This window comes from Manis pentadactyla, chromosome 1 (assembly GCF_030020395.1).
Source record: "Manis pentadactyla isolate mManPen7 chromosome 1, mManPen7.hap1, whole genome shotgun sequence".
Taxonomy (NCBI): Eukaryota; Metazoa; Chordata; class Mammalia; order Pholidota; family Manidae; genus Manis; species Manis pentadactyla.
The window spans coordinates 230,566,984-230,594,006 of NC_080019.1; the positions used below are offsets into that span (position 1 = coordinate 230,566,984).

The window sequence follows — 27,023 nt, forward strand, 5'->3', positions numbered from 1 at the left end:
GTTTGCCAGCAAAGAGATAAATCAAAAAGCTTTGAGATCTGGTTTGAATTTAATAATTATAAACGACTAATCAGGGGCCATTTGCTGTCAAGGCGGGAGCGGCACTCTCTCTGTCACTGCATTTTGGCTGCGCTGGTAACTTGATTATCGGACAGAAAAGCCCTGTGATTAAATAACCGGGCTGTTCCAACACTAATCAACTTGATCTTGGCCCCTGGAAATTAAGTCAGGCATTGCCGTCGCTCCGCCTCTGTGCAAGCAGCGGGAACGTAGGCTGCGAACGTGCCTGCAGGTATCTAGAGAGCACCCGTCTGTGACCCTGGGTGCCGTGGGTCTCTAACACCCGTCCTGCCTGCCCCAGTGTCGGATCACAACGAAGAAGCAGTGGCCATAGTAGTAGCAGTAATTACGGTAATAGCCTCAGTAGCAATAATAATGACCGTTTTAAAATCTCTTGCCAGTTGTCTGGCCCCTGTTCTAAATATCTTATCCCCTTTGGTCCTTGAAGTAAAGCCCCTGATGGAGAAACCAAACCTTATAGAAGGTCTTACAGACATCTGTATATCCCACACACCTAGAGCCTGCCTGGCCTGTGGTAGATCCTCAATACATAACTGCTGAGGGAACGAAGGGATAAAGAAGTGACTTTTTTTTTTTTTTTTTTGCTTATACCCCTATTTATTCCTCTCATCCACATTATTTTAAAGCCAATTTAGTCAATACAATTTCATCTGAAAATACTACAATATGCATCTCTAAAAGATTAAGACCTTTAAAAACATAATCATAATACCATCAGTATACCTAGAACATTAACAGTAATTCCTTAGAACATCAAATATGCAATCAGTGTTCAAATTTCCCACTAATAATTTTTTAAGCATCTTTGAATCAGAATACAACCAAAGTCCTACATATTGTCGTTGCTTGATATATATATATATATATTTTTTTTTTTGTGAGGGCATCTCTCATATTTATTGATCAAATGGTTGTTAACAACAATAAAATTCTGTATAGGGGAGTCAATGCTCAATGCACAATCATTAATCCACCCCAAGCCTAATTTTCGTCAGTCTCCAATCTTCTGAGGCATAACAAACAAGTTCTTACATGGAGAACAAATTCTTACATAGTGAATAAGTTACATAGTGAACAGTACAAGGGCAGTCATCACAGAAACTTTCGGTTTTGCTCATGCATTATGAACTATACACAGTTCAAATATGAATACTCATTTGGTTTTTATACTTGATTTATATGTGGATACCACATTTCTCTCTTTATTATTATTATTTTTAATAAAATACTGAAGTGGTAGGTAGATACGAGATAAAGGTAGAAAACATAGTTTAGTGTTATAAGAGAGCAAATGTAGATGATCAGGTGTGTGCCTGTAGACTATGTGTTAATCCAAGCTAGACAAGGGCAATAAAACATCCACGTATGCAGAAGATTTCTCTCAGAATGGGGGGGTGAGGTTCTAAGCCTCACCTCTGTTGATCCCCAATTTCTCACCTGATGGCCCCCCTGCGACTGTGCCTGTCTTAGGTTGTTCCTCCCTTGAGGAATCTTACCTGTCTCTGGCTAACCAGTCATCTTCCGGGGCCATACAGGGAAATGTGAAGTTGGTAAGTGAGAGGGAAGCCTTATTGTTTGAAATGGTTAGCTTTTTACTTCTTTGCATATTTATGCCCTGTGGCTTCTATGCCCAGCATTTGTCTTGAGGTATCTTTACCACTTGGAAGAATTATGATACTCGGTAAATTTGATATGAGGCATGAGTTCTATTTAAGGGTTGTAATTAGGAAGGAAGAAGAAAAGCTATAGAAGTAGCAGGCGGAAGAAAACATGGGAAGATTGATTATTTCTTTGACATATCTTCTTGTAGAGTAACTTCAGCATGTATAGGTTTTAAGCTACTACTTAAATTGCGCACACACATTAACATAATAGGAGTATAGTTACATAACCAAAGCATATCTGTAATTACCAGCCATCTCCAGTGAAACCAAGAAAACCAGTTAGGCACCTTAGGCATTTGTGAAAACTTATCTATGATATGGTGGATATTGTCCAACTGAACTTGAACAGTCTGAGAGAAATCAGACAAATTAAAACAACCCATTCCTGGGGAATGTTCACATCCCTTATGTTCTTTTAACAGTAAATAGTCTGTAGTTGTAAGATTTTGGAGCGCTACAATTTGCACTTCTCCTAATTCTTGGTTGAGTTCCAACAGTATAGATCCAGTCAAATTTGTTGTTTTACAGTATGCACCGGCCAGCTTAGATATCTCCTTCATTCCCACGGCAAGTCCAGGAATAAAGAAGTGACTTTTTGCCCAGATGACCCCAGGTAGCAAATGGTGGAGCTGGGTTTTGAGCTCCGGTCCATCTCATTGATGCTCTTTATTTCCTTGAGGGATGGAGGTAAAAGCCTTGTGAGGCTTTTGATAATGTGTTAAAATATGTATTGTTTTAAATCAACATTTAAATTTATCTTATATTATTTAAATATATTTAAATAAAGCACATGTTGTTCTTAATATGGAAAGAGGAATCGCATTGTATGGTACAAAGATCAGTGGTTTGAGAATCAGGCTGGCTTAGAGAAAAATCCCCTCTGCAGCGCTGATTAATCCTGTGACCTTGAGCAAGTCACTAAGGCCCTCCTAAACCTGAGGGTCCCTCTCTGTACAGTGAACACAACCATACGTAACCTGGGTTATGGAGAAGCTTAAATGGAACAGACCTTGAACTGTGGGCACAGTGCTTGGCTCAAAGCAGGTGCCTGTTTCCGGGGTCCCCTTCCCTGGGCTTGTGGATCGGAAGGCACCTGGTGATTCTCCTTTGATTCTGAGGCTCAGGATCTCAAAGGATCCCAAGATGTGGGTCTAGAGATCCTTCCAAGAGAATGGAAGCTGAGACCATGTAGGGTAAGATAGGCTTGGTTGTGGGCCAGCTCTTTGGAAATCTGATCAGTGCCCTTCACAGAGAGCATTACCCTGAACAATGGGAAAAGCAGTTGCTCACCGACCACTTACTAATGAGATTAAGTATCTGTCTTGTGCTGTCAGAAGGTAGCCACGCCTAAAAGCAGATAGCCATAGGAAGGCCCAGAGAACAACGATGCATCATGAAAGCCGTCAGAAGGATGGCGGGGATAGGTCAAGGCTGGGCAGCAGGACCATGTCACCAGTAATGGGTCTCAGACAGAGTCCACCTGATCTGTCCTGAGATACCTGTATCTCCATCAAACCTTGCATTCGAATTTACAAAGGGCTTTGCTGTGTTGCCTATTAACAAAGGAGCCACCTGGTGGTTTTTTAATTTAAGAAGCATAAGAATTTTCCCAGCACCCAAGCACTTCTAGAAAGTGTCTCTGTCAAACAGGTAACCTGCAGGGCTAAGAGATCAGGTATGACTTTGTTCCCTTAAATTCCCCTCTGCAACTGCTTTGCTCCCTGCCCCAGATAGACACCCAGCTGTTCAGAAAAAGGGTTCAGGTGCCTGGTAAGTTCATTTAGGGTTTGGCTCAGCTGGCTGTTGGCTTTCAATCCGGGTGTTATCAAACTTGGATGCTTTGCTCCGAAAGCAGAGAGACTGAGCCTCCACGCTGCTGTCCAGGGCAGGGCTTGGAGAGATGCCCTGAGCATGAGCATGGCTCAGCCTTAAACGAAGCTGCCATTCCTTCTCATAGGACGACTGGGAATCACCAGTGTCCCACTTGGACCAATGTCAGCACAGCTGTGACTTCTTTTAACGTGTCTTGTGTTTTAAGGAACATAAATGATCCTTCTGGTAAGGAAAAGACTCTTTTGTATTGAAAAGCAAGAATCAGAGCTTGAACTTGGAGGCTTTGGGTCTCCACGGAAATTCGAGGTTGAAGAATTTCAGCTCTCTGTGAGCTTTGCTTTTGAGGTTTTGATTTAATTTTGGCAGCCAGGTGGTTAGCAGAAGGGAAGGGTGTCACCTCAACGATGCTGGCCTTATTATTTCATTCTCTCTTTTAGTCACTCATTCAGAAACCAGTCATTTGTTGACCTACCACACAGGCACTGGGGTTCAAAGTTACGCGCCCAAATTAGAGTGCAGATCACAGCACAGCTCTTGGGCTCACTCACGGCGCTTTGTTTTCTAGGCTGAAGGGAAGTGGACTGTGCATTCGCTTCAGTAAATTTGACAAGAATAGCAAGGTGGGTCCCTGGTTCCTCCAGTTGGCTGACAATGCGTGAGGCTAAGTGTGGAAGTGCAGGCGGTTCACACACGCTGTCCTTCCCTCCCAGGAGCGGCCCACTCCGCCCCACCCTCCCACCACCAAAGTGACCCGTCCGTGGTCCCTGAGGCACAGCAGAAGTAGTGTGGCAGTGACCCGGCACATTCCCTAGCCTGCCTGACAGCAGGCAGTGATGGCTTTTCAAATCAGGTCCACAAAATGTTACCTAGGTGTAATGTCTTCAAGGCCAGTTCTTTAGTAGAATAAAAGCTACAAAGGTGTCCCATCCCAAATTCCTCATGCTCAACTCCTTCTTAGACCCTCTCTGTATGATGGGCCATGCCAGGCTCTGGGACAGGCCAGCACAGTCGGCGAGCCCATAGCTTGGAGCCTGAGAGCCCTGGGTTTGAATCCAGCCTCTGCCACTTGCTAAACAGAACTCGGGACCAGTCCCCACCCCTCTCTGAGCTCCCGTCCTTCCCTCTGTAAAATGGACATACTTATTCCCACCTTCCTCACGGGGTGGTCGGGAGAATCAGGTGAGTTCATGCATGTAAGGATTTAGGTCTGTTCCTGTCACGTAATGAGTCACAGGCTAAAGCTGATTATCAGTCTGATTGTTATCGTTATTAATCATTTCGGTGAAGTTCAAACCGAAGGCAGTGTCCTGCATGCCCTTTGCTGTGTGAGGCGCTCATTTCTCTGTGTCTCCAGGACTCCAAGCTCCCACTGGCGACTGCTTCCTTGAACTGCTCTTTACATTGTTGGCATGGGCTCAGCTGTCCGGTAGCGTGGAAATCCCTGGGTGGATTTCGAAGCTTGGGGGCAGGACGGGGGTCTTACAGCACATGCGCAGGGCCCTTTGACCTGCACACCCTTCACCTCCTGGGTTGGTAGGGCTGGTGGAATGGTGGCCGTTTGGTCCCTTCTGCCCCCTGCTCGTGTACCCCTTCCTCTTGGTTTTGGTTAACTGGTGAACAGGACAAGCTGCTTAAAGGGAGCAGGGCTAAGGGCATCAACAAAGAAAAAATCAAGAAATGTGCTTCTGGGGGGTCAGCCATGCACCAGGTTCTGGGAATGCGACCATGACAGACGCAGTCCTGCCTTCACGGGGAGGTCAGCCTAAAACCAGAAGACCAAACAGCAAAACATTATCTTCCTAAAGCTGGGTGTCCCCAGCTGGTCTCAGCACGTCCTCAGACTCATCCCTGGCAGCAATCACAATCTGATTATTCTGTTTCTTTTGATTCCCCGTTAGTAGGCAGGGAGCCCACTTGGGTCATTCGCTGCCACAGGCCAGGACCCAGAGCAGGGCTTCGCACATCCAGAGTGCTCGGCGACTGCAGAGCAAATCAGCACGTGACGAAGGTCCGCTTGGGGAGGTGTTTGCTTCAGGCCCAGAGTGCAAAGCGCAGGCTCCTTCCTTGTTGCTGGCAGGGGTCCGTCACTGCCCTCTGTAAGGGAACTTGAAAAGAAACTTTATAAACTTTATCACTTTGATAATGCACATGGCTCTTATCTCCTAAAATGCGTGGGTTTCTTAAGATCTTTCTATCCCAGATTTGGTGGCTGTGGCCTAATTAAAAAGGCTCCCAGGGCCCTTTCTCTCCTGGATGGGCACTTGGGGCACATTGCAGCATCTGGGTCGGGGGCTGCCCTGGAGAACTGGGTTTCAGCTCTGGGCAATGTGTCGAGCTGGTCTGGAGAGGGCTACATGCCAGTCCTGGGCTTCCTGGGGAAACAGGCTACTATTAACGTGTCCCTTGGCAAAATCGTGAGCCCCACGAGTGGCACCGTAGCACCACAGACTTCCCCAATCTGACATGCCACGTAGCAGCGTGCATCGCTCTGTCTTGCCATCTGGTAACACATGACGGGAGCTGCCATTTCCTGTCCCCTGCCATGTGGCAGGCCCTGTTCCAGGTGTGACACACACACCATCTATGAATCTCAAAACAGCCTAACCCGGCAGGCATCATTTCCACTTTATAGATAACATCCCGGAGCCTCAGCCCCCTCGTAGCGTTCCCCAGTCCCCCAGCTGTGGTACAGTAGCCTTTCAACCAAGAGAAGCCAGGCTTGAAGGGGGCACAGGTCACCCTGGGCAGAGGACGCCAGCACTGCTGCTGCCCCACTCTACATCCCAGCACAGGTTCCTGATAGCGGCATCTCCCATTTGCTGTGCTGTGTAAGCCTTGCTACAGAGCTCCAGACAGATGCTCCTAGACATTCCAGTTGGCAAATGAGTCATGACGTGTTTGTCGAACATTCTTTAAGCGTGTGTGTGTGTGTGTGTGTGTGTGTAAAGGGTGGCGCTCTGGGAATTAGAATCTGGGATGCAGAGTGTTACACGGTCGGGTCTGCATATGTCCCCCAACCTTGGTGTATTTACCCGTAGAAGGAACCATCCCTTTCTGTACTCACCTCTAAAAGCCACCACGTAAATGTAAACCCATGAGTTGGCCGCACTGACACAGCCACTTTTATCTGTAACTGGGTGATGAATCAGTAAGGGTCAGGCCCCTCTGCAGACATGCAGCACCCTCAGAAGTGGCACGTGACTATCCTCTTCTCAAGGCTGTCCCCAGAGCCCCTGAGTGGAGAATCTGACTCCCTGCAATCCACCTGGGGAGGTTGTTAATGCAGATTCCTGGGCACCATCCCAGAGGGGCTGGGGCGATTCTGTGTCCTGGCTCCTGGCAGAGGATCTGTGTCACTCTCCTGCTTGAATGCAGTTCTATATAGGATCTAGAACTCTATTATTCTGGAGAGAACCACTTTCACTTTGGGATTTTAAATATCTTGGTAGTTGGCTATGGAACTAGAGGCCCAGGCCCCTCCCCATCTTTATCTGGCAAACTCTTATTCATCCTGTGGTTTACTCAAGTGCCTCTTCCTCCAAGAAGACCTCCCCTACCCCCAGCAAGGGCAAACTAGTAACCGCTCACTGTGCTTCCAGAGTCATCCAACCCATGCTTGAGCACCTGCTATGTACCGGGCACTGTGCTAACCTCTCAAAGTGCATTGCCATGTTTACCCCTACCCCTTTGAGAAGAGAAGCTAATGTCATCACCCCCACATGAGAACTGAGAAGGGATGACTCAGAAGTAAAGTGACATTTTCTAGGTTGTTTGGATCTTACTGCATTGGAGCCCATCCCTCCTCCGTGAGCTTGAGCTCCTCAACCACGGGAGGCGCTCATCTTTGCATTCCCAGGAGCATACACAGGGCTGGGCTTGAGGGGCTGAAACCTCCACGTGTCCTTGGACTCTGCTGTTAACTTCAGGCCAGTAATTCTCTTCCTTTGGTAACTTTCTGCCAGGTTGGGTCAAGAGACTGAGCAAGTCACAAATTAGGGACTCAAGAAATATTTGTCAAGTTGGTTGAGCTGGGATGCAAAGGAGAGGTGAATGCATCTTTGATGAGCTTTATTACAGTTTGTAGGTGGAGTTTCTTTTCTTTTTATGGAAAGGAAAATACATTTTTCCACACCTCACCTGGCAGACTTCCTTGGTCATAGGTTCATTTCAAACACAGTGTTACTCAGTTCAAGTGATGACTTTTCTGAACTGGTGTTTATGGCTATGAGCTAGGAAAGCTGGAGGTGATTCCAAGGTTTCTTTCCAGCATTCTGGTTCTGTCATCAGGTCAGGACCCTGGACAAGGTTTAGAACAAATTAAAATGACTGCTCCAAAGCAGCTCTAAAAATGGAATACCTTTTAAGTGAATTGGATTTGCTTTCCAACCTAGTTTCTTCTTCCAAGTTAGGATCCGAACTTTGTATCTAAATTTCTAAGTCTTGATATATGGAGACTTTTAGGGGGGAAAAAAAAATTGTAGCAGCCTGATTAATAAGGATAATGCAAACCAGTTACCCTCAGCCTCGTAGGTTCCCGTAATTCCTTAGGCTGCCTTAGAACTGCTCATTGACAGAGCCTGGTTGAAGGTTTTGGGTCACATGGTAGAAATGACAAGGATCGCTATTTGATTGCTTTTTTCTTTCCTTAATCAAGGCCATAATCCCTGTGTCCACCTGAACTTTGTGTATCCTTTGTTTTGCAGCGAAAACGGAAGCAGAGCGCCCAGGGTGAGGATGCTGTCAGCCTTTGCAGCCTTGACATAAGCGTGAGTACAATCTCCCTCCTGCCTCTGCCGCGAGGACTCCGCGCAGCTCTGACCCTGTGAATACGCTGTGTGCTTACAGCTGAGGTGGGGGGCTTCCAGGTTCCAGCTCTGGAAGCTGTGACCTTGGGGGAATAACTCCTTTTCAGAAAGCATCTCATTTTACTGGAGAAAGCTGTGTGGCCAACTTAAACTTCCAAGCCACGTTGTTCATTGCCCCTGTTTCTCCTCTCATAATATCAGTGATGAATTCAGTACATCTGGGTAGAATCTAGATAAACGTCCCTGTGTTGTTGTAGAGGCTGGTTCCAGAAGGTGGACCAGATGTTTGTCCCCTTGGGGGAAGTCAGTGAGTTGGCCCAGCTCAGGCGGCAGGTGGCCCCCCAAGGCCGGAAGGAGACTCCAGCAGCCTACGGCTGAGTGACTGGGTTTGGAGTCAACAGATCTTAGTTTGACTCCAGAGCCTACATTTACCATTTGTGTGACACTTTTCCTCACCTCTGTTTCCTCATCTGGAAAGTAGGCATGAAAAGAATTACCCTAACAGAATTGTTCTGAGAATCCAGTAAAGCCGCAGAAGTGATACCATCACACAGGTGGCCTGGAACATACCAGGCTCCCACCAGATGCGAGTCTTGTATTTTTCCTTAAAAGCCGAAGTTTGCAAAAGATGTTCAGGTGATGTGGTAGTTGAATGCTGGTGATGAGAGTGGTAAAAACTTGGCTTTTCCAGGTCACGTCCCGGACACTTAATTTCAACAGCTTCGTCTGTCTGACTGTGTCTCCTTGCTGACGCACTTAGGAAGCCTACCTGGGCCTCTGGTGCTCTCACTATCCGGGGCCTGGGGTGTGTCTGTTCATCTTTTACACCTCCTAGGAGTTTAATTGTGCATGGTGGATCCATCTGCCATTAGGCCCTGGTCTTTCTCCTCTACAGAGACCAGAAAACTACGAGATGAGAGGGTTTCTATGCTGAGAATTAAAAATTGGACCGTGGTCCTGCCTCTCCCTATAACCACTGATGTGACCTTGGGCAGGTCACTCCCCCTCTCTGGGCCTCTATTTCCTCATTCGTTAGAAAAAAAAAAAAAAGACAGAGGCTTGAGATCAAGTCTTCTAAAACCATTGTAAAAGTTTGAAACGTCCTTGAACAGGGATTATCAGGTTTACTTCTGATGACGCTTGTTTACCGGTATAAACGATGGTCTATTAGTTGTTTTTAACTGTTACGGAGTTTTCTGTGATGGAAACAGACATGATGGCTGACCTGGTGTCTGATATAAGTACGTGCGCGTCTCTCACCACATGGTGTCTGCTCCAGGCCTTAGCTGAGCGGGCTGGTGGAGTCGGACCAGCTCTCTGGGTTGCCGTGGTACCAAGACAAAGATGTGACATTCTCCTGGGTTTTATTTTGCTCACTGCATGTTTTATTACCAACAAGGGAAGTCTATGGAGCTTCCCTTCTCAGCCACAAGATGTTTGTGTTTGAATGTTTTTAATTTTGAAAGTCATTAGAAATCATTTTGAAATGATGAGAATCATTGACTTTCAGACCTTGAAGCGCCCTTAGGCATCGTGTATTCCAATCCCCTCACTGTGAAAGTGCAGCAGGGGAGCCCGGGGAAGTGCAGTGATGTGAGCAAGACTTCAGTCGGGGTTATTTCTGAGACGATGCTTACATCTTCCCCCAACTGTATTTATTTTTTGGGAAACACATCTCTAAGTTTTTCATTAAAGAACCACTAAACTCTCTTGGGTGAAAGGATTATTTGCAGTTATGAGGTGATTCGGTTTGTGCGGTGATTGGCATCAGTGACCTTGCCTTTGCATGCAGTTGACTTAAGTCTCATATCTATATATAATATATAATATATAATGAATGATTCGATGTCTTTCCTCCTCGTCCAGTGGCTGAAGCTATTTAAATGTTATCATATTTTAACACAGTAAAGAGACTCTTATGGAAAAGAAAGTCTATCTTGACGTGTAGGGGATTCAGCTATGGCCAAATGCTGTTCTGAGTTGCCTGACATTTGTCCTGAATCTTGGCAAACAAATTCCAGAACCAGGGCAGTTTCCTCTGGATATTGTCACATAGCAGTGTAGCAGTTGTACAAGTTAGAAGAGACCTAAGAAGCTGTCAGAGGACGTGACAACTGGTGCTTTGCAGGTTTACTGGTGATCCACGTCATTTGGAGGTGATGGGGTGTGGGCAGATGCAGGCGTGACCATGGAGGAGCTGTCCCTGGCTTTCAGCGCCATGCACCTAGTAGGCACTGACGCGTTGTTGCCATAAAGGCAACAGTGTTTAAACAGATACAGGCGTACCTTGTTTTATTTCATTTTGCAGCCACTGCATTTTTTACACTTTGAAGGTTGTGTCAACCTTGCATCAGCTCCACTGGAGCCATTTTTTCCAATAGCATTTGTGCACTTTGGGTATCTTTGTCACATTTTGGTCATTCTCACAGCATTTTGATCTTTTTCATTATTTGTGATGGTGATCCATGATCCGTGATTATGACTTTCTGAAAGCTCAGGGGATGGCTACCATTTTTAGCAAAAAGTATTTTTTAATTAAGGTATGTATGTTGTTAGTAGGCTACAGAATAGTGTAAGTATGAATATAAAATAACTTTTATGTGCACTGGGAAACCAAAACATTTATTTCCCTCGCTTTATTGCAGTGGTCTGGTGGGCAACTCACAATATCCTCAAGGTATGCCTGCATCTCAGTCCAGTAAATTAACTGTTGTAATAAATAAATGGGCTTTGTAGGCTGAAAGGTGCTTTGAAATGGTGATATTCAGTAGAGTCACACTCCCTTAACTAACCAGCAGGATCACTGAAGAGTTGAGCCCGTGTCTACGTGTACTGGAAAGTTCCTGCAAATAAGATGGGTTCCAATGGATGACTCATACTGGAGGATGCAAGGTTTGGGGAAGTAATATGAGTAACTCTCGATTTTGATTCCATTTAATAAGTGGAAAGATACTCATCAGTTGTGTGCTTTGAACAAGAAATAGCTGCATGAGCAGAAAGAGGCCTTCTGGCGATCATGCTCAAGTTGCCTTTGAGTCCCAGCCCAGTGCTGTGCGCACAGTGAGCTCTTGGTAAAGACCTATGGTTGATGGATTTTAGAAACAAAAGTAAAACCCAGTGAGCCCTCCTAATGTACTGAAGAATCAGCACACATACCCCTTTTAAAGAACTGTATCTGTGACATAAGATTGGGAAATGTTAACACAAATGAAATCTTCCCCTTTGGATAAAAAGTACATTCAGGGTGTCTGAGAGTGAATAACAGCAAACATTCCCACTGACATCTTGCTTTATTTGAAAGCCTCAGAGGACAGTTCTGATAGGTACATGGCAGGGAGTTTTCCTTAACCTCCTATTGAACTTGGGTTTAGGGGCCAAATATGTGCAGCTAAGCCAAGAAAAGAACCTGTTTGTACAGAACAGAGGGTCCTCAGTTGCTTGGGGGATCATGGACTCTTTGGGAATCTAGTGATAGCACTGGGTTTGAGAATATTTTGCAGGATTGATGGGTGATTTCATGGGCCCCATGGAGCCCAGCCTAAGACCCCAGATTAAGAGTTCCTCTTAGAAAGGAAATCAGAAGGGTCTTAAGGCACGGTGACATAGCTCCAAAGAATGATTCCCCTGACCCCCTACCCTGGCACTTGGTGAAAAATGAATTGTGACTGGAGAGTCCACACAAGTTGGTGGTATATTTGGTCTTTATTTTTTCCCACCACTTTAGCCACTCCACTAGCTGAGCCCCCAGCTTCCGGGCAGGACAGAACAAAAATTATTCCAGGAAAAAAAAAAAGCAACCTATATTTTGAGAACAACTTGCAGAGTAGAGAACGCTGCCAGCAGCCGCCTACAAACCTGTCACGTCAGAGGATGCGGGTGGGATGGTTTCAGGGACAGGACTTCCCCCACAGACCTTTTCTAGATGAAATTCTAATGGGTGAGAGATGCCTGAGTGCATAGCTGGGGTTCCTGGTGCCCCAGGAAGGGTCCTTGGTGGAAGAGCCACCTGTGCCCCCGATGGAGGGCACTGCTTAGCACCACGCATCCTTCTCCAGGAAAAAGAAATGTGTCCTTGGTGGGCATCGAAATAGATGCCAGTGATGAAAACAGCATAGAGGATGAAAAGGCATATATGTTCTCTGTAGGAAATCTGGAAAGTGTGAACAGTAGAATTCATTGATAATCACACCTCAAAGCAATGGCTATGTTTTGATATACGTATAATACCTTCCTGGCATTATACACACTCACATGTTAAAATTTTGTCATTATGAATATTATAGACATATAACATGGTATAAAAAATACTGTGAAATTGCATGTAGTTAACCAATGTAACTGAAGAAATACGCCCTTGATAGTAAAGCTAAAGGCCCTTGAAAACCGCATGGTCTGCCGAGTCATGTCCCCTTGCCTGTCTGTACACCTGCTACACACATGTGGCCCTAAGTAGCACATACATCTTCAGCCAGCTTTTAAGGTTTATGTAAGCACACAGTTTCTAAAACTTGGGATAGCACATGTTCATTTATTCCTGTATTTTTCACTTACTATATTGAGATCCTGTCACCACATCCTGAAATATTCCTCAAGAACATTGTTTTTGATAACTATAGAATACTTTGTCAAATGGATGTACCCAATTTACTTAAGTGATCCTTCACTGCAAATTTGGATAACTTACGTTTTACTATTATAAATAACACTGACAGGCATCCAAGAATATCTCTGTGAAAACTTTTTCAGTAGGATAAAAAGAATAAAATATGAGATTCCTGGCTAAAAGGAATATGAGTATTTTTTAAACCCGTGACCAGGTTTATACCCCTTCTGGCTGTGAGAAGCGGAAGCACGGCTCAGAGCAGTTGAGTGTCTTGTACAGAAACTCAGAGTTGGGGGGATTGTGCTCAGGTTTTTCTGGCCCTTCTTTCTTCTGACTGTATCACCGGGCCCTTGCTGAGCCTGTGTGGGGAGGTCCTGTGACCATAGGTGTGTTCATACCCTTTTGAAGATGAGGAAACTGAGGCTCAGAGAGGTAAGCAATTTGCTCAAAGTCCCATCTTATTGTAGGTTCAAGTGCAAGATGATAGATTGCACAGCTGCCCCATATGCCTCGAGAGGGCATTTGGCTCCGTGGCTTTTGGTGGTAGTAGGACAATCAGCTGGTCTTTTTGGCAAACCTCCTTTGAGGTTTATGACGTGCATCCCTGAATCCCCATGACCTGTGCGCTTTCCAGTTACTTACCCTGATGCATGGATACCCAAAGCACGAGAGTTGCTATAGGTGGGGGAAGCTTCCCTGTGTCGTTTTAGGCTATGGTAAACCAGGCACAGAATACCAGCAGGATTATTTTATCTCTGTTCAGCAGAGTCCAGATAATTCAAAAAGATAACCATTTCTGCAGTTTTGTCTCTCCTGGTCTGGTCTGGAACTTGCTAACTGGGGAGAATAGCCTTGCCCCGGCCAGCACAAGACCTTGATGAATCACATGAGAGATTTTTTAATAATGCTCTTATCTTCGAGGAGCCCAGGCCCCTGAGATTGGGTCTCCATTAGTGCTTATATTGAACCTGTTGGCATGGGTGGATTTATGATCTGCTCTCACTGACTGTGAAACTGTTTGGGCCTTAGATTGTAGAGACCCTCAGCAGCATCCGAGGTTGCTGCGACCAGACCATCTCTGCCGGCTGACTTGCGTGTCATCAACATAGACATATTTCATCTGGTCTTTGGCCTAATGGATTAGGTGATGGGTTGTAATGGCTGTGATCCCTTCTCTTTGAGCTACTTCTTGAAAACAACAGTGACAAAGGAATTCCAAGGAGCTTCAGGACACACTGTCAAAAGTTAAGGTGCAGCAGAGCGCATCACTGCCTTGATCCCTACCCTTCGCCGTGACATGGACAGGCCCCCGTTCAATGAGAGTTCTCGTGCCTCAAGAACACCTCTGTGTCTGAGCTTGTCAGCGGAATCACAAAGTTCAGGAGCTTGGAGACTGAGGACCTTCTGCGCCTCTGGTTCCTCATCTGTGGGCTGAACTGTACTGGGGCGCCTGCCTTCGAGTGGTCAGGAGTAAAATGAGCTAATTTAAACAGAGCACTTAGGACCTGGCCTGGTGTAAGCACAAAAAAATACCAGCTATTGTTGCCATTGATTTAATGTCACAAAATCAACTTTACAGTTAAATTTGAGGCTATTCCTTGGTGGCACAATGTTCCATAAATAAAACAGATAATGAAAATTAAAAAAAAACAACAAAAACCAGTATACAAGGAGTCATATACAAGTTTTATTACAGCATTTAAAAAATAACAGCCAAAAGCTGGAAACAGCACGAATATCTGAATTACAGACTTGTAAATTGTTTGTAAAATGTAAGTGTAAAACACAGTTACAGAACACATAAAAAATAAATTATGCTCTTAGCTGTTTATGTATATTTGTTCACGTAAAACAATAATGCAGAACATTCTGCCCGTGGATCGTGGTTATGTTGGGAGAAGGGAACTGTGGGAAGGGAAGATTAAGTGCCAGGGTTCTTGTGAAACCTAGGAATACCCATTCCCCCCAGAAGACTGTTTATGTGTGCTTGAAATAAAATAATTCAAGGTTACCACAAAACTAGTTATATTGAAAATACATTAACAAAATATTTCAATGACATATTATGGTAAGAGTTGTATAGGTGCTTCTTAATTCATGCATTAAGTAACAAGATCTGGCAGCAGTCTAATAACTAATACACCTCCTGGGAGATAAGAGTAAATAATATCTTGAGATACCTGCACCAATTACACTGTGACTTGAAAATACAGTGATTTCTGTAGTGACAAGGTCATAAGTTTGCTCATGCTTCTGTGATCTGTAGCCTTCATTTATACTAGAAGAAAATGCTAAATTTCAGTGTTAATTGTTAGGCTGGAGGAAGGAAAAACAAGGACATGCAAACCGAACAGAGGAATGCCATAGGGGGAGAACAGACCAGACCCCAAGGTCCGTGCCTTATATGGAAAGGGGACAGCTCTCCCTGAATTCCATCCTGATGTGCCAACTAAGACCCGGATGTCAGCCTCCTCCCTCTTGGAAGGAAAAAAAGTTTCTAGTTGTTTATTATGTCACCTTTAGCCAATCATACCTCTCCACGCCCCCTAGGATAGCTTGCCCACTCCTCCCCCTTCTAATCCCTTATAAGCCCCCACTCCCTGACGGGGTGTGACTTCCCTGGCCTGTAATACCCAGACCACCGAACATCACCCAGGAGTTGCACTCAAATAAACTACTTGCCCCTTTGTTGCCTCTCTTCGCCTGCTTATTTCGGCTAAAATTTATCTTACATTAATGAAAATAAAGATTTTATTTTGTGATCCAAGCTCACAAGTACCCCAGAATTTTTCCATGGACTCCTTGGGGGGTGTAAGGATTCTAGATTAAGAATTCATACTTAGGACACTTGTATGTTACGGTAAGTTTTTGCATTGTGTTACTTTTGTAATTCAAATGACTAAAATTTTTTAAATATAGCAAATATGATTGATTTTGACCTGTTGATATGTGAGGTAGTTCATGTTTTAAAGGGAAGAAGATAAAACATTATATAAAAGTAAGGGATAGGGATAATAGTGGTTTTAGGAAGACCTTGTAATAATGATTAAATCCGTTCTCAACACTTAGTATTTAGAATTTTGTTTTTGGGACCAGCTTAGCTTTTTGAACTAGATGACTTTGGGTTACCCAATATTTTAGTAGAAGATCATTTCTCCTTCTCCTTTTCCCACTATTAGAAAAATAGTTTTTAGGGTAGAAAAATGTTCTTATTTTTTAGAGATGAATTCTGAATTATCTCAGGATAGAATGCCATGATATCTGTAATTTGCTTTGTATTTAGCATAAAATATAAAATGAATATTTTAAAGAGAAAAAAACATTTTCATTTTTAATTACACAAGCAACACTACATACATTCCCATCATTAAGAAGAAAAAGATGAAACATCGGAGATAGGGCTGACAGCCCCTTGACCATCCCCCCAGTACTACTGATCTCCTCAGGTATAATCTTGGTTATTAGTTTAATCTTCTTCCAGATATTTAGGTATAGATAGACATACAAATAGATATAAAAAGTTAGTTTGTGGTACATTTTTAAGGACCTAAGTGGTGGTGTTTTGTTTTGTTTGCAGCTTGCTTCCCCCCGCCCCCCTTTCAAACAGTCTTTATTTTTTAGAGCAGCGTCAGGTTCACATCAGAATTGAGCAGAAAGTAGAGTTTCCATATAACCTCCACCCCCACACATGCAGAGACCCCTTCCCATCAGCATCCCCCACCTGAGTGGCACATTTGTTATAATCAGTGAGCCTACATTGACACGTCATTATTACCCAAAGGCCATTGCTTACATTTAGCATTCACTCAGTGTTGTATGTTCTGTGGGTTTTGACAAATAATGACATGTATTCACCATTACAGTGTCACACAGAGTAGTTTCACTGCCCTGCAAATCCTCTGTGCTCTGCCTGTTCTTCCCTCCCTCCCCCAGGCCCTGGCAATATCAACCACTGATCTTTTTTACTGTTTGCATAGTTTTGCCTTTTTCAGTATATCATACAGGATATCAATTGGCTTTTCCAATTGCCTTCTTTCACATAGTGTGCATTTAATCTTCCCCATATCTTTTCATGGACTGGAACTCACTTTAGCACTGATAATATCCATTGAATGGATGTACCACAGTTGATTTATCCATTTACCTAGTGAAGGGCATCATGCCTCATTGTTTTAACTGCTGTTTATTGTTGCACAAAACAAATGGGTTATTGTTCATGTTAACATGATTCTCTGTGATTTTAACATGATTCTCCATTGAGGAATACTTTTGTTGTTTCCAGTATTTTCCTGTTACAAACAATGTCTGTCTTCACACTCTAGAGCAAAGAGTAAGGTAGATGCAAAAAAAAGTGCCTGTGGACACTTGCTATGTTAATACTAATGTGAATAAGATTAAATTGCCATTTCACGGCTCAGATTCTTATGCTCTTTTGTCCTGCTTCCATTCATGAGCACCAAGAAAAGCAAACAAATAAAAACCAAACAGTTACCAAATGCATATTTGAATGGACTGTGAAAATTAGAAGAGGAAATGTTATTTGGTCTCCATCATGTATGCTTCATTTAAATCAAGGTGTGTGCAACTTTTAAAATTATATCCAAAAAAAAAATTATATCCAGAAATATATTCCTTCTGTGTCACCAATGGTTAAAACAAAGAAATAAAAGAAAAAAAAACTGTACTTGTGAATTCAAAGAATAAGTTTGTTATGTTGACAAAGTTTACGTTTCAACTGCCTTAAAAAATTATAGTTTATCATTAATTCTATTTTTACTGAGGTTATTTGCAGTAAAAAATCACTAGGAAATAATGTTTCACAAGTACTCCTGCTGATGATTTTGTTTTTTCTAAAACGTAGCCTCAGTGTGTTCACCTGAATATTATGTAAGTAATCTTGGTTAGAAAGTCCCATCCAGGCTTCTGTTCGCAGCTAATTGAGTTTTCCCCTAACTGATGTATGTAATTGCACCCAGCTTTATCTTTGATCAGGCTGTATATTCCTGGTTTCGATAGCAGAAGCTGTTTTTCTTTTCTTTCTTTTCTTGGTTTTGTCTGATGCTCATTCTCTGAGAAGAAGAGGTGGTATGTTGCCTTTTCACCCTGACATTTACTGTGCATAAACTTTTTGCATTTCTTGATTGATACTTAAATTCTTGGGTACTTCTGAAAATGTCAGAAGAATGTAGGGTCCAGGAGAATTCTCATGGTTGGTTTCTCTTCCTCCACCTGCTGACTCACATTGCTGCGTGTGGATCATTTTATGGAGAGAGTTGACCCAGTAGGAGCAGGTGGCTTCTCTATAAGCAACATTCCTGGCCAATACTGACCGTGAAGTATTTGAAACTGAAGCCTGGGCTTATCTTCAGCAGTCAAAGTGCCAGCTTTGGGTTAACTCTTCAGAAACCTTGTGGGGACCTGAAGGTGTTTATTGCTGTTCTTTCCTGAGCAAACTGAAATTTTTCATCTTGCAGTTCTACAAATGAGGTTTCTTTTACTCCCCACACACCTCAGAATATCAATTTTTAAAAACTAGCATCTTCTATTGAACACTAAATTCAATAAATCTCTAATGTTTTCATTACGTATATTTGTCAGATGAAAGTGGTGTGTTTGTCTGGCCAAAGTCTGTATAAATTCTGCTCAAGGAAATATGTATAACTATAGAATTGATGAGTTCATTCATTCATTCTTGACTACATTCATTGAAAGTCTTTCTCATGCACTGATTCAGCCACCCGGGGTTTCGTGAGCTCTATCCTGTGTCAGGTAAGAGGACAATGGAAGAAACCCCAGGTAAGACTCATTCATCTGCAGATAGGTGGGAATTGCTCTCGATTTTGTTTCCAGTTAACCAAGCACAGAGAAGGCACATCTTAGCTGTACCCAGGACTGGTTTTCTCTTTTTTGTTAGGGAGTAATTCCATATCGTTGGTTGGTTTTGAAAGAAAGAAATTTTGCTATAGATCCTTCTGCTACTTATATTTTCTCCCTCAGAGTATCCTTGAAATCAGCTCTTTTCTTCTAGCTGGTCAACCCAAAGGTATAACTGGGGAAGTGCTTCACTTTCTGCAGAAGGCGACCTTAAGAAATTACACTGTGTGGTGGGTGGGCTCTGCATCTATGCTTTCCTGCAGTTAGGATATTAGGCCTTGGGGGCACTGGGTTTCAGAGGAAGATCTCTAGAATTTTTAGACCTTGGGGGAACCTTAGAGATTATCTAGTTGAATACATTTCATTGTGTAGATGTGAAAATCAAAGCTGGAACAAGTCCAGTGTCCTGCCCAAAATGACCAAGCAAGAGAGGGAATGCAAGTCTTGGGACTTGTATTCTCCGGTCAAATGCTCTAACCCCTTGGGACTCATGTTCTGGATTGTACCTAAAGTCCAGGAAAAGGCAGAAGCTAAGAGGTCTGGTTCTGGCATTTTGTATTCTGGCCTCACCACTTCCTAGCTGGGCAACCTTGTACAGTGTGTTAACCTCTCTGTACTGTATATGGTTCCCTTGGCTGGGAAGTGCAGGTGATAATTGGGTTACTGTAAGGGTTCAGTAAGATAATGCAAGTAGGGCTGTGGCACAAATACGCACTTGATGACTGCTAATACTGTAAAATAATCCAGGAGCATGGAGCAGGACATAGACAGGGATACTGTCTATTTTAGGCAGTCTCCATGGTGCCCAAGAAAGTGCCTGGTAGGTATCCAGCCCTCAATCAAGATTCGTTGAACAGGTTTTTTTCAGATGTCAATCTGGCAGCTCTTATAATGGATAATGTACCAGGAAGTGGGGGGGAATGTGATGATTCTGTGTTGCTTAAAACAAGAGGAATGTGGAGTTCTGTATCTTTTTAGGGGGAACAAGTTTGTTTTTTAAAAGGCCTGTTCTGTAAATAACAATTAATAGGAATATCTAACAAAATGCCTCAGCTATTGATTTAATTCTGCAAAGCTTGAGGCAGATGCAAGCAGTCTTGATCAACGGGGGATGGGTTGAGGGCACCCCTGTTGGCTCTGCCCTTAAATAGAGACCCAACCACACCATCACTAGCGTGTCCTTCTGGGTTTGTCAGGGCCCCATTACCCATTATCCCCATAGCAGCTGGGGGGTCACAGGGGCATCCTGCCTGGCCTCCCTGCTTTTGCCCCTGACTCTCTTGTTCACTCTCAACACAGCAGCTAAAGGGGTTCTTTTAAGCCGAAAGCACACACGGTCTCTCTCCTCACTTAGTGGTATTACCACCTCCTCCTGGTGGCCTTGAGGCCAGCATGGTCAGGTCATGTGCTGCTTCTGGGCCTCATCACCCACCACCCTCCCTTCTCCAGATGCTCTCACCACATGGGCCTCCTGTGTCCTTGCACGCTCACCCCCAGGACCTTGACAGTTGCTGTCGCTCTCCAGAAGCCCATGTGCCTTCCTTATGTTCCTTCAGGGAGCTGCTCAAAAGTTCTTAGACAGGCGTGTTCTGTCCCCACCCCACGCAGCCCTCCCCACTCTTCCTACCAACTTCTGTTTTTTCTCATAATGTTTATCATCACCTGCCACATGATGTATTTTTTCATTTGTTTGTGTATGCCTCTGCACACTAGAATGTAACTTTTTTTTTTGGTATCATTAATCTGCAATTACATGAGGGACATTATGTTTACTAGACTCCCCTGATCACCAAGTCCCCCCCACATACCCCATTACAGTCACTGTCCATCAACGTAGGAAGATGCTGTAGAATCACTACTTGTCTTCTCTGTGATGCACAGCCCTCCCCGTGCCCCCCACCCCACATTATGTCTGCTAATCATAATGCCCCCGTACCCCCCCTACCCTTATCCCTCCTTTCCCTCCCATCCTCCCCAGTCCCTTTCCCTTTGGTAACTGTTAGTCCATTCTTGGGTTCTGTGAGTCTGCTGCTGTTTTGCTCTTTCAGTTTTTCTTTGTTCTTATACTCCACAGATAAGTGAAATCATTTGGTACTTGTCTTTCTCCGCCTGGCTTATTTCACTGAGCATAATACCCTCTAGCTCCATCCATGTTGTTGTGAATGGTAGGATTTGTTTTCTTCTTATGGTTGAATAATATTCCATTGTGTATATGTACCACATCTTCTTTATCCATTCATCTACTGATGGACACTTAGGTTGCTTCCATTTCTTGGCTATTGTAAATAGTGCTGCAATAAACATAGGGGTGCATCTGTCTTTTTCAAACTGGGCTCCTGCATTCTTAGGGTAAATTCCTAGGAGTAGAATTCCTGGGTCAAATGGTATTTCTATTTTGAGTTTTTTGAGGAACCTCCATACTGCTTTCCACAATGGTTGAACTGATTTACATTCCCACCAGCAGTGTAGGAGGGTTAGAATGTAACTTTTATTTTGTTTTTTGCCATAACTGTAACATCTGGGGTGGTGTCTGGCACAGAGCACATCCAGTTAACGTTTGCTGGATGAATGGATAAGTGGCCACTTCACTGTTGAGATGTTTCGTGCTGTCTTTGGAAAGTTACTGTAAACGGGAACTGGATTTATCTTGGCAACATTGTAAGACTCTGTTTTTCTCTGTGCATGTATTTGCATTCCCTCATTTTGGAAGAAAAGCTATAAACCAAGAGGCAAAACCAAGGCCTACCTGAAGATGGATCTTGTGGTACAAAACAAGATAAGCAAACATAATGCCAGGCTTTTACAAGCTAATAAAATAAACCAGCCTGAAGATAAGAGGATATAAGCAATGTGAAATGTACACACGATTCCTGCAGACATGGGATTGTTAATGCCAGGGCTATCACCTCTTGGCTGGTGCTGCAGGAATCTCTCAGAATCTTGGTAGGAATGGGAATTTTCTGTCAAAATGGAAAACATTCCCCTTTTGAAGTCTCCATTCCTTTCCATGTCACTGGCATTTACTGAGAGCAGAGCTCCACTGCTGGTGCCCATCTTGTGGTGACAGAGGAGAGAAGTGTGTCAGTCGCGCTCATCTCTGGTGGATCCCAGTTCATGGAAAGGGGTGTATTCTAAGCTACAAAGGCAGTGGGCCACCAGTTTAGGATCTGCCCCTCCCCCTGGAATGTGTCTGGCGATGGCATTGAATGTGCACATGCCATGCATTCTTGAGCATCCTCAATACTGTGAAGAAAATAAGGGAGCGCTTTGGAGAGACCCAGCTTTGGAGAAGCTAGAAATGTACGAGGGTCTCCAGCAGGGCCTGCATGGAATTCTTGCCCTCTCACCCCCCAGGGTTAGTGGAGGAGCCTCACCCGGGGAAGTGAGTCACGGCAGCCGTGTGCTGAGCCACCACCTTTAGCGTCCCTTTACCTGGTGTGTTTGGCTTATGTTACTTTGAGAAGGAATTGATTAAAGTCCCCATCGGTGACTGAAGGGAGAAGACATCTTAACATGGCTGGGTTTTTACAAATTTGAATGTTATGTTTAGGTGAAAACACTTTGGCTTAAAAAATTATGAATCATCTTCCTTCACAGTCTATATTTCATATTTTGCCTTCACATAGAAAGGGTGGCTTGCTCGTGATTATGGTTCTGAAGTACCTTTTGCACAGCTGTTGACACTCGCCGGCTGTTGCTCTGCTCTTTGGCCCAGCAGAACCACTCTGGTTTCGGGCCTACCCACGCTCTGCCGCATCGTGCCCTCGGCTGCCTTACGTGTTGCTGTGTCCCTCAGTGATGGTCCCCCTCTGTAACACAAGCAGCACTTGAGGCTGAAATTTAATTTAAATCACTGCCAGGTTGCAGAAATAGGCCTGCCGTGTGCTCCCTGTCCCCACGGGAACGTGGGGGAGCATCTGAAATGAGAAATGAGCCAGCTGCCGGCGACAGTCATGAAGAATGTGTCCGAAAACAGGGATGGTATGAAGGGAGGGTTCTCGCTGTGTGTTGTATAATGAAGGGCTTGATTTATGGGATCTCGCGGAGCCACGGTAGGGAACCAAATTGCCATTGGGACTCTGGCAGTTTTGTTAATTTTGATGGAAGGTCTCACATTGTTGGTGAAAGAGTGACATTTTACTGAGTGGACTTCGTAATGTTATTATATTTTATGTGACGTGGTCTTCAGGAAGCAAGCACGCTTCTGAGAGAAAGATACCAAGTTATTTCCTTCTCTCCTGAAAGGTCTGTGTTAAGTGGCATTGATCGTTGAATAGCTTCCCGAGGCACTGGTGACTTGGAAAACATTTCCAGTCTCTAAGGTCCTTGAGGGCCTTACCTGTATCTTTTTTTTTTTTAATTCTTTTTCTCATTTATTCTTTCATTCATATTCATGTTGATTGTGCACACTGTGTTGGTAAGAGGAAAAAAATGGTGAATAAGCCAAGCAAAGATCTGGTGATTTATATTCCAGTGGAAGAGGCAGACATTAATTAATAATCACAATAAGACTATAATAACAAGTGGAAATAAAAGGTGTGAAAATGAGAAGCATGCTGCTTGCCGTAAGGGCATTTAATCAAGGACCTTGACGTGGTCATGAAAGATCAAGGAAGGCTTCCTTGGGGAGGTGAGAGCTGAAAGAAGGGAGAGTGTCAACTAAGTTAAAGGGACAATGGAAGAGTTGGAGCATGGGGATAGCATGTGCAGCGTCCTGTGGCAGGATGGAGCATGCTGGTTCAAAGGCAAGTGTGGCTGGTATTGGTTGGATTAGATGTTGATGGGAACCGGACTGTGCAGAGCCTCAAAGAACATGCTGGACATTTAGATTGTCTCCCTAAGAACAGTAGGGGGTCACTGGAGGGGCAAGGGGGAGGTTAAGCAAGGGTTTGATTTGTGTTTTGAGAAGATTCTCATGGCTGATGAGTGATGAATGGCTCAGAAACCAAGATTCCATGCGGACAACCAGTAGAAGCCTGCCTCACTTTCCTGATGATGGTGCCGGGGACTTAGTTGGCCATGGGGCGGGTGGGTTTGAGGGACACGTGTAAGGCTAGCTTTGTATCTTTACTGCCTCGTCTTGGACAGGCATTTCTCTGCAGGCATTAGAAGACTTCGGTTTTCTTTGGACTTCTGTCATTGTGTAGCTATCAGACCTAGTACCTGTTGCTTCACCTCATGGGCCTCATCTGTAAAGCTGCCACATCTGTAAAGTAAAGCAGTCAGATTTTATCCTTTCCAGTGTCCCGATTCCCTGGAGCCATGATGTTTTAAAAATTGAACTATGGTTGAGACACAACATTATACTGATTTCAGATGTACAGCATAGTGATTCAAGAATTTATATACATCACTAAATGCTCCCCACCTCAAGTATATGTTAGTCACCGGGATCCGTGATATTTTGAGCACCGTGGGTTTTCCATGTAGGTGATTAGAAGGTAAATGCAGTAGACGTTGGTTAATAATGGGAGACCAATATCCACGTTCACTCATGTAACCATCTTGCTTCAAGTCCTTCTCTCCAGTGCCGTGGATGGTGGAAGAAGACATAAGCAATTAGGGGCATGAATGCACACTGTTCCATATCTTACTATGGCAAACAGAAGACTGCTTTTTAATTAGGATGCTGTCTTAGTTCAGGCCACTACAAAAAAATATTTTAATCTGGGGCAGCGTGAGCAACATTCATTCATTTCTTATGGTTTTGGAGGCTGGGAAATCCAAGATTATCAGGGTATCAGTAGATTTGGTTCCTGATGAGGCCACTCTTCCTGGCTTGCAGTCAGCCACCTTTGCAGAGGGCGGAAAGACAGAGAACACTGTGCCCTCTTTCTCTTTCTGTGAGGATGCTGATCCCATCGCGGCGACCCACGCTCATGACCTCGTCCAGCCCAGTGACTTCCCAAAGGCCTCACCTCCAGATACCGTCACCCTGAGGAGTTAGGACTTCAGCATATAAATCTGGGGGGACACCACCGTTCATTCTGTAACAGATGCCTTTTTAAAACACACCAGATGTGATTCCTTAGAAAAATCCAAACCAACCCCTTCGAATGAGTAGGAGTAGAGCAGAGATTCCGAGGAGGCTGCCTGGTGAACACAGCCTGGATGAAGCTTGCTGAGTTTTTGCCGTGGGGCCTCATTTGACTCTTGTGTCCTCTGATTTTGGAATCCTTTGTCAGCAGTTGTAACAGGCACACTCAGCTGCAACAACTGCAAACGGTTTTCCAGCAGGGGAGTGTTGAGAACATTTGCAATGACCTAAAAAGAAAAAAAATGTAATGACAGGGCCAGAGGACAGGCAGGAGGTGTAATTTGCTGGTCAGCCTTGGTCTGCTGCCCACATCAGCCTCGTGCCCTGTGAGTCTTTAAGTGACTGCAAATCGCCACGGAGATCCCTGGGGGGGCGCAGCACGAACGGGAACAAGAGCAGTTCTGTTGACCTTGGGTCTGCAAGCCGACCGCTCTCTCTGTGCCCTGTTGCCCAGCGAAATAGTCCCGATGGAAGCTTTCTGTCCAGCCGCTGGAACCAGAGCAGGGATTTGGGGAAGATATCTCCCCACCCTCTTAACAAGTGGTTTTTTGTTGGCTCATCAATAGCTGTTGAACGGATCTGGGTTCAAAGTGGGCACAGGGGTTGTAGGGCTTTGTGGAGTAGACGGGTTTCTGGCTGGTTCTTAGGTCAATCTGGGGAGCTGGTGCGTCTCTCTTACAGAGGAACAGGCGGCTCACGCCCCCTGCCCCAGTCTCCTCCCAACGCCTTTGCCTCTGTACTAGTCCCAGAAAAATTCCCAAACGGTGGATGGGCGGATGGGCGAGCAGGGTCAGGGACTTCCGCCTCTGTTTGCTCCTCACTTCAAGCTGTGGATGAGAACCTGTGTTTTTGACTTTGTATCAGATTGGCCAGAGGAAACCCCATTTTTTTTAGTGCCCTCTGTCACTGGGTGTGGGTTTGGGGACCCTTTGAGAACTAGTGTAGGCGTAGACCAGAGGAAACAGAGATGTTGCTTTTCAAATTGGAGGCGTTTGGATGAGAAAGAGTCAAAAAGAAACCAACAGAAAAGCAAACCCTATGGGAGAATTTCCAGGGACCCTACGAAGAGAGAATGGAGGGGGAGCTGGGTGAGGCAGACCCTCCGGTTTCTGGCACAGAGGGAGTGCCGTCTGGTGGAAGCTTCAAGGCCAAGGGCAGGCCTGGCAAGCCAGCAGCCCCTCTCTCGGGGGGGGCCCAGCAGGCCAGGCCTCCCCAGCCGCCGAGGTACAAACACAGGTGCCCCCTGTGCGGTGGGTGGGCTGCAGCCCCTCTGCCAGTGCAGCAGGAGCGGAATGCCTGGCTCTTGGGGGCTGTGTGCAGCACCCGCTGTGGCCACGACCCTCCCAGCCTCTGGCTTGCTAAATCATCTGGGGCCACTCTTTGACCTCTGCAAGGTGAGATGGCCTCCGGGACTCCTCCATGCCCCACCTTCCCTCTGACACTGAAGGCCAAGGTCCCAGACAGAAGGTGCCGGAAGGGGATGGTCCCGCCGTGGCACTGAGCACCCCTCAGCAAGGGTGCACCGTGCTGGGCACCGTGTACGCTGCTCCCTAGTCTGCAGAATAGCCTGGGAGGTAGTTACCACCAGGGCCATCTTACAGGACACCAAGGCGGATGTGGCTTCTTTTCTCTGAGCTTCTCTGACTCACATGGGGGTCTCCCCTGGCTGTGAACCCCTTCCTCTCCTTTCCCTGCTCCCCAGGGCCTGGAGGTGCTTTGTATCTGCAGTGCTGCCTTTCACTGCGACCCCGGGGAGCGCTCGTGAAGCTGTTCATTAGCAGCTTCTCGGCAGGAGAAACCTGCATCGCCTTTCCTTACAGCTGGCGATCCTCCGCTGCTGAACGGGAAATGACCTTGGTGCACTTTTTTTTTTTTTTGCCTCTCCCTCCTTTGGGCTGATCTTGTTTAAAAACATAAATCAAGTTACACCCTTTAGTCAAACCCTCCAGTGATTTCCATGGGGTCTATAAATTTGGACTGGAAAAAAATTACATCTTTATTTTCACTAACGTCCAACTGAAAATTATATTTCATTTTGCTATCGATGGGGGCGGCAAACCATGCATTAGCTCCGACTCTGTTAACAAAAGTGCCCTGGTATTTTCTTTTCCCATCAAACTCGTTGC

The 27,023-nt window shown here is 44.9% G+C and overlaps 1 protein-coding gene across 4 annotated transcripts in view; it reads left to right on the top strand.

Moving 5' to 3' along the window:
• Positions 1 to 27,023, top strand: part of ARHGEF3 (Rho guanine nucleotide exchange factor 3) — a 255,881-nt gene that overhangs the window by 125,823 nt on the left and 103,035 nt on the right. For all 4 annotated transcript variants that reach the window (XM_036877844.2, XM_057486367.1, XM_057486363.1 and 1 more), the window contains one exon: positions 8,282 to 8,344. In XM_036877844.2, the coding sequence (XP_036733739.2) occupies positions 8,282 to 8,344 (63 nt within the window). The remainder of the gene's footprint in view (positions 1 to 8,281; positions 8,345 to 27,023) is intronic.